This window comes from Saccostrea echinata, unplaced genomic scaffold (assembly GCF_033153115.1).
Source record: "Saccostrea echinata isolate AGI-Se365-2 ecotype Australia unplaced genomic scaffold, CSIRO_AGI_Sech_v1 ptg000040l, whole genome shotgun sequence".
Classification (NCBI taxonomy): Eukaryota; Metazoa; Mollusca; class Bivalvia; order Ostreida; family Ostreidae; genus Saccostrea; species Saccostrea echinata.
Window position 1 is genome coordinate 1630669 of NW_026889789.1, and position 8939 is coordinate 1639607.

At 30.8% G+C, this 8939-nt stretch overlaps 1 protein-coding gene across 1 annotated transcript; it reads left to right on the top strand.

Annotated features, from left to right (window-relative positions):
- Positions 1-419: 419 nt before the first annotated feature.
- On the top strand, positions 420-2474 carry LOC133200500 (uncharacterized). Its single transcript, XM_061336289.1, has 4 exons — positions 420-521; positions 1435-1645; positions 2090-2203; positions 2362-2474. Exons 1-4 carry the CDS (start codon positions 420-422, stop codon positions 2472-2474), a joined length of 540 nt encoding a protein of 179 aa, XP_061192273.1.
- The last annotated feature ends 6465 nt before the right edge of the window (positions 2475-8939 follow it).

The window sequence follows — 8939 nt, forward strand, 5'->3', positions numbered from 1 at the left end:
AAGAATATACTTAAAAAAATCTCTGTAATTTAGCTACATGTGTTGTTTTCATTTATCACCAAGTAAAATGTGCATTTGAAAAAAAAGAGTCAAAAGTATTTTACATACTATAATTGTTGAGAGAGAGAGAGAGAGAGAGAGAGAGAGAGAGAGAGAGAGAGAGAGATGATTTTCATTTTTAAAGATAATCTAATGTTACAAAGGTATAATTGTTAACAACATTAAAAAAAGCTCTACTTTTCCATAATTATATATTTATCTCAATTCCCGCTCGTTCTTACATTTAATAAACCCAGGTCTTTAAAATAAATATTGTACAACTGTTTCTTCATTTAATCAAACTCATGTAGCATTTGTTTTCTTTATTTCTGACAGGTCTCCCCTCTGATGAAGGCATCTGAGCCAGAAACGCAGAAAGCATGCGTCAGGGGTACTGGAAACACTCTAAACTTTTATTTATTATTATAAATATCACTTTACCTGTTTGTGCGAATCTAAACAGAAGAGAAAGAAGAGGACAGGTATACGATCTAATACTTAAAGTACTTGAATTTTTATTCTTCATTTATTCATTATTTTTACTATTATATATATATATATATATATATATTTTTTTTTTGGTTGGTGTTGTTCTTATATTGAATATGCAAAGTATATTAAATATGATATGAATTTCCTTAATGTATAAAATATTTTATTAATGTTGATAATTAAATGTTTCATTTCATTTCTAAAAGTACGTTGTATTTAAGTAAGGAGATGCTAAATCATAATGAAACAATAGAGAAGGATATACGGCCAACCCTCTCTCTCTCTCACACACACACACACACACACACACAGAATGAGAGATTTGCATATTCACTGTGAGTGAATGAGCTCAGAAGCTACTTAACGACCTTATAATGTACATGCAAATTTACAACTATGCTTTTTCGAAGAATCTCCATACAACGAAAACATCTGTGGGCATAATCAAAGAGAGCTCACTCTATTTCATGTAATCGTAGAATTTTTAAACTCTATCGATATATATACACTATATGTAACCTCAAAAATACATAACACAAACAAAATATTTAATGCATGGTTATTTTTTGACTGATTTTGATAAGAAGTGACATAAATAGTAAATCCCTAAAATATAACGAAATCGTAAGTTTTCCTTGGTATTAAGATATGCGACTTTTTATTGTTTTCTGTGTAATTCTATACAAAATTTTGTACACCTTTTTAACATTGTGACAAAATCTTACAAATTCGTCCATTCTACCTGGCAAATATTATTCTGGTTACCTTTATTGAATATAAATCTGTGAGAAATATTGCTGATTTATGGAAAAAAGTTTGTGTTATTTATCCTTAAAGTATAGGAAATTAAAAAAAAAAAAAAAAAAAAAAAAAAAACATAATTATTTTAATCTATTTTTTTAGAGACACTCATGTGCAGAATCATTAAAGACAGTGAAAACTGGAATATCCTGTCCACATAATAAAATAACCTTGGAACAAAGAGTAAATGAACTCAAATGTGCGAAATTGGATCAAACCTGCACAGAAAAAACAAACTTTAAATATCACTGTGTTCTTAATGAATGGGGAAACCGGTCTGTGGAAGTTTGTGCCCCGGAAACTAACATTATAGGTAAAGGCGAGAATTTATTTCAGATTTAGCTCGAGACAAAAAAAAAATTCTAAGGACCAAACAATTTCATTGCAAAGGAGGAAAAAGTGTTGTGCATGTATGAAATTTTACTTTTAGAAACAAGAGTATACGAGTATATATGTAAGGTACTTTTTTTGATTCAAGCTTTGTTTTGATTAAGATTAATTAAAGATGCTTTCTCTGTATTAAATGATATTCAAGAAGTTCCTATTGAATCCAAAAATAAGTGTGAAAGAATTATTGGATTTATATTGCAAAAGTAATTTAACATTATGACTATTGTAAAAGAGAGAAAGTGAGAGAGAGAAGGGGGGAGTAAACTTCATTCTGATCTATATGTAATTCTTTCACTCGATCTCATGTCCTCGAAAATTGTCATAAAAAAGTTGTAAATGACTCAGAATCTGATCTTTTTTTCATTAGGTGCTGTTTGTGCAGAGTTTAACAAGGGAGGCGAGTTTATTCAAGAACATTACAGAAGTGGTGTTATATGCACAAGCTGTCCGTTTTTGTATACGTCGACAGAAGCATACAAATGTAATATATGAGAGAGATGAGTGAAAGAGAGAATGTTATAGTGACTTGACTAATCTGGAAGAGAAGAGTATATAAATAATACTTTATATATGTACTACGAATCTACTGAAAAAGCATGCACTGCAATGTTGTAAACACGCAACTTTTTTTCATTTTAGACAAGGAGTGTTACATGAATATTTTACTGGATGATATGCAGTCAACAATCCGGTCAATTTATTTCAACGATAGTGTAACAACCGCTGCACCGACATCAAATGCACAAAGGTGACAAAACAAATTCTATAATTATTCTTTTTCACACATGCCGAAGAAATCAAGCAATTGTTACTTTGCTAATGAAGTAAAATAAGCAATAACCTGAATCAAAGCAACCAAAAAAATCATCTTTTGGGGTAAATATTTCAAGAACCTTTTAATTGTTCAAAATTTACAGAACTTAGTAATTTATACTTGACAAATCATCCCGGGCAATATCAATAAACGATCAATATTGAGTTTATCACATTCATGTGTGGTAAACACTATTGTTCTCTTATGACTAATGCATATTCTGTTATCAAGTTTGTACATGTATGCTTTACTATCTCCTTTATTGTTAAACTCTGCATATACAAACACAAGAAGGAGTAAGAAATTATAGGTAAGTATGTGTATATATTTAAAAAGATATTATCATGATATCATCATGAAATGCACTTTGTCCCAAACTGATCAAAACTTAAAGCTATGCATGGAGTTCATGTTTGTCCCAATCTGATCAAAACTTAAAGCTATACATGGCGTACATGTATCTGAACTAAAAAGATATTAATACGAAATTGTGTGTGAATACGCATGATATGTGTTATGTACGTTCAAATTAAAATTTCCAACAATTTTGAACTTGGATAACCTCACGTTTCTGTAGTTAAAGTGAGTTTAAACTTTGCTATTCATATATCTCTATTTTTTGTGGAGTCGGTAAATAAATCGGTTATTGTTTTAAGGGGAAGAAGGACCTTTAGCTGAAAAAATACTTGTCATTCAATTTTTTTTTTTATATTTTGTATATTTCTTATTAAGTATGTCCCACATATCTTAAAGCAGTTTTATCATTAGGTTTCTGGCCTTATTTTAGAGATATTATGCCCTACAGTATCTAAGTGGAGTTTTAGTTCTCCATGTTTCCGGGCTCATTACTCTGTCCATATTTGGATTTTTAAAGCATATAAAAAAACAATATGTAAGTGAACATGTATCTTTTAAAATATTTCAGAGTATGAACTGGGTTTAAAATTCGAAAAGGCAAGTTTCATCTATCACACTGCATCTGGATAGGGAAAATTACGAACTTTTTAAGACAACTTAAACAACAAAAAACGTAATTTACTAAAAATCCTATCATTCAATATTTTTAAATTTACGGTGAAATGCAAGTCCTTTAAGTTATTGATTAACTGTAAAAAATTGGAATGGTGAAGCTGACCTCAATATCGCAAAGGACATCGTTAAAGACGACATAAGCAGGACAAAAACTTGTCATGTTTACATTTCTCGAGTACGGGAAAAAAACAACTATGACGTCACACGTAAGCTAAATAAGCGAAATAAGATATACCTACATAAGATTTCCGTCATCAGCCATGCAAAAATAATTTTTGTGTTCCCCGTTTCTCAAAATACTTCATCATATACTGATTATGATCTATTTTTACATAATAATACTGCCCTTGTATTCACCGAGTATGATCTTGCTGTACTAGCAGATCGTGTATGACGTCACCGACTTGTTGGACGCGCAGATCAAAGAAACAGAGGAGTGGATCAATCTTTTTTTCAAAATTTGTTAATGTTTACAACAATGTTAAACTTTTTATTTTTTTTAATATAAGATGGTAATTAGAGAAAAAAAAAATTGTCAATATTTATACAAGAACTGATGCTTTACACGTTTTGCACTTATATAAATGGAGACTATGACGTGGTTTAACAAAGTCATGTGACCATGTGTCCTTCATCCCCTTAAATTTTTTGAAACGCGATTGATTGTGACGTCACAATGGATTTTGCGTTAGCGTGATGAAGTAAAATAAAGTGGAGTCCTATATAAAGCAGTATAAAACATTGGTTGTGAAGTATTAAACATGGGATGAAATGAATCTCCCATGATTTGTAGTTGGATATGACTTTTATCCAACTCGATGTGTGTTCTTATCCCCTCTCCAAGGCTCAGGGATAAAAAAAACACACAACTCGTTGAATAAAAATCATATCCAACTACAAATCATGGGAGATCCTATATATATTGTTTCGTCAATGAAAATAGGATTACTGTGATTGCAACTACAACTTTGTCCATTGTGATTTTGTCCGGTGCAGTTACATGTATATTACTATATGTATACTGTAAAAGGAGATCAGCGCATCAGACATCTCAGAAAAACATGCCCGAGGAACAGGAGTTAACACCCAAAGAAGATATGAAAATTTGGTAGGTACATGGACAAACATGCCCCTTTCCCCATATATATATATATATATATATATATATATATATATATATATATATATATATATATATATATATATATATATATATATATATATATATATATATATATATATATTTATATATATAGCCTACTCCGGATATATTGAAATTCAGGGGACAATTCAAATTATTTCAATATATCCGTAATTCAATATAAGCGAAATGGATCGACTGACGTGAAGCCGCCATTTTTAAAAGTTCAATCCCTATCTAAAATAAAGAACAAACCCGAAAAAATTAAGTTGGTCATCGTTTATCTATTACAGTGAACAGAGTACATGAAATACTAGTCCTTGAAAGTTTAATTTAAAAAAAATCGGTTAGTTTTGTTTGTTTCTTCTTTGTTGCATTCATGATCATTTTAATTTCCCGATCGCATTCTTTTACGTTTTGGAGAAAAATAACCGGACACAAAGCTTCAATTACTGCTGAACACTGCTTGTATATCATCGTAAGTGTACTCGGATTAATTTCAAAATTCTTAGCTATTTCGGATTTAATTAGGCTTTGTCTTCTTATCAAAAGCCATAACTAGTTCGTATTTAATGTCCAGAGATAAGGTTTTTCTTTTCTGTGGGGTTCCCATATTGCATCTAGCCTCAATATACGTGAAAACAAAGAATTCAACGGTAAATAAATTTTATTTTATAAAAGCAGTATAAAAACGCATAGGGTGAGAAGTTATTAATTCACACCTTTGTATATCAACTGGTCAGTCAGGCATAATTACTGTCACCAACCGTAACGCCAGGGAGTACTTCAATATAACCGTTATGAAAACAACTCATTATCACCTCTAGGGACCGATCAGTGGCTTCAATATAAGCGATATTTCAAAATAGCCGATTTCAATATAACCGTTATTTTAATGCAAAGAAAATGAGAGGCTAAACCTGGGGATTTATTTTTATTTCCAAATAAGCGGAATTTCAATATATGTGGAGTAAGTTGTATATATATATATATATATATATAGAGAGAGAGAGAGAGAGAGAGAGAGAGAGAGAGAGAGAGAGAGAGAGACCCATTTTAAATTAAAGCGGGGGATATTAATTCGGGGTACGTCCGTCCGTCCGTCTATCTGTATGCCATTCTTTCTGTATGTAATATTTTCGTTTTCGGACAATATCTCAAAAAAGCCTGTGAGCTTTTCCAATAAACTTTCATAAAAGGTCAAGGACAGGGTGATTTAATCAATAAAATGCTTTCTCTCTTAGTTAGTATGAGAATTAATGTTGAAGCTGTTGCAGAAAAAATACATAACCCTTGTAAGCGGGTTATATATAGATTTTTGATCTGTAAAACCTGCAGCGTTAATTCCAATACTAACAAACAAAGACAGAAATTACATTGTTTATATCTATTTCTATGTAAATAATCATATAAAGTAGGATTAAGTAGGATTAAGTAGGTTAAATATTGTATTATTGAAATGTACGTTGTATGTTCCATTGAAGAGTCATTGTTCAAGAAATGCGTTTACCGACCTAAGAACGACAATGGTTTCCTTAAGAAATAAAGGAGATAATATCCACTGGATGTAAATATTAATTCATACATTCGGCCTTTGTACAACACTTTCATTTCTGGGCGATTTGTTTTAAAACCTTTGAGCTTTAGCGATAAACTATTTCACAATTTCTTGTAGCCTAACATAGTCCCCTTTTGAGTCTGAGGTCAAAAGGGCAAAGGTCAAGATATAAAATTCCTACATTACATTGCAAATAACTTTTCCAGATGATTAATTTGTTTCCTTTAAGCTCTTTCAATATCAGAACTTCTTATCCTTTAAGAGGATCCATATTGATTTTGAGGTCAAAAGGTCAAAGGAAAAAGTAAAAAAGAAAAAAAAAAAACATAGGATTTGTCTGTTTGTAGCTTTCACAAGACATTTTTTTGCATATTTGATTCTTTAAAATATATATGAATATTTATAATTAATTTCATCTTATGCTTTCTAAATTGTTTTCGAAGTGCCTTTCAAAAATTAATTATCAACATTCTGATACCGGTAGTTTTAGAGATATACAAAAAGCTGAAACTTGTTAATTAAAGACGCAATATGTAAATCACAAGTTATTAAAAAAAAATTATATATTAGAGAGGATTAGCAAGCCAACTTGTGCGTGTTCATGTATGTGTAAACTACAAGTTAGAATTACACGTACACGTTTATATTATTTTTCTTGTTTAGCAAAGTATAATCTGTACATACTTGTAAGTGTTTTAAATGTAAAAGTCATAAACTTTTTTTTAATAGAAAACATATTAAATTCAAAAAATCTATCATCATTTTAAATGAATATATGCATATTTTTTTATTTTTTTTTTAAATTGAAAAGAGCTTTTATAATTTTAATCCGTTAAAGCCTGTTTTGAAAAAAAATTAGATGTTGGGTATTTAACACTCTGTAAAATTATATTTTTCAATTATAAACGTTTAGTTCTTTATATCAGTATTTCCATGAAATCTTCAGGTTTTCGAAAAACACAAACTCTTTTAAAAATAAACAGCAGTTAAAGAAATATAAACTACAAGATTGGACTTGCTTGTATTCGGCAATCTATTCGCTAGTGAATACGTGTAGTTAAATTCGTCAATAGCAAAACTGATGACGTAATGCACAAATTTCCGGGGGGAATCCCTTGCTACACGTACACGTACATGTTGGTTAACTAATCCTCACTACTATTTAGGGATGTCTCCTTTGACCTTAAAAAAATGTTGAGCTTTTGAACTGAAATTTATATCACCACCACTTTTGGCCTTAAAAAAATCCCTATTCATAATGAGGTCAAATGGTCAGAGGTTAATGTAAGAAATTTAAACATTTCGAATAATAGTTTTCCTGATAATAACTAGTTTTCTTTCAGTGAGTATTACAATTCCCTATGGCCCATAAAAGACCACAATTGATTTCTGAGGTGAAAAAGTCAAAGGCAAAGTCCAGAAATCCATATATTCTTTCTGTGTTTAACACTTTATCTTTAAAAAGCTTTTAGATTTTTTCAAGAAATTTAGTACCACCACTTCCTATGTCCTTATCAAGATTCCTACTGATTTTGAGGTCAAAAGATCAAACACTAAGATCACAGTCTTATATACTGCATAGTACATAGTTTTCAACTTTAGTTCTCTATATGCCTTTGCAATGAAAGTATAGGTCATGAATGAATTATTTAATCTTAATAGACCCTTATTGTCTCTAATGCCAAAAGTTGAAAGCTCCGGGTTGACCTCTTTTTTCGCATCTGCATATTTCCTCAGTTCTTACACTCTCTTTTCCCCTTAAGCGGGGAACATAAATACACTCAAATAGCTTGTTGAATAATTTTTTTTTGGTCTTTGTTTTTCAGATGAAGATAAAGTCAATTTGATGAGTGAATCAGAAATAAAGGCAGCTATGTTCAGTATTAATTTAATGCAATTATTAAACTGGTTACATTTCAATTTGTACATGTATATATGCTGTCTTACGACTTGTTTTTGCGCAACTCATTGATTCCTGAGCGTTACTTCCTGTACAGTTTCAGATGAAGCGGATATATACATGTATAGATTATATTTAGACGTTTTTCAGTTTTGTAAAGTTAATTCATGTACTTGTTTTTAAAGATCCATAAATCTCTCTCTCTCTCTCTCTCTCTCTCTCTCTCTCTCTCTCTCTCTCTCTCTCTCCCCTGTGGTACTCTTCCGTGCATCCTATTCTTTTTAATACCTTTTTTATCATACATTTCTCAGTTTAAATATTAAGTTTTTAAGTTTTTAGCTCACCTGAACAAAAAGTACAACAGATCATTTCCGATCATCTGCCGTCTGTCTAGCTGTTCGTCCACCCATCTTTAATTTTTTCACATTTTCGACTCTTTCCAGAACAGCAGTACTAGATTTAATTAGTGTTAGCTCAAACCATCCTTTGGGCAATGGGATTCAAGTTCTTCATAGAAAGGACCGCATTGTTTAAAAGTAGAGATATTTTTTTTTAAATGTCAAAATAGGGTGGATGCCTAAAAAAAGTCTTCTCTAGAAACATAGGACCAAAAGATGAAATTTATGTGAAAGCTTGCTTCCTTGCATAACATAAAATTCAAGTTTATTCAAACCATGTCACCTAGAGGAAGGGTGGGACGAAATGGAGGTTCATGTTTTATATACAGAAGCCATAGGATTTTTTTAAAAATCTTCTCAAGGACTGCAGTGCC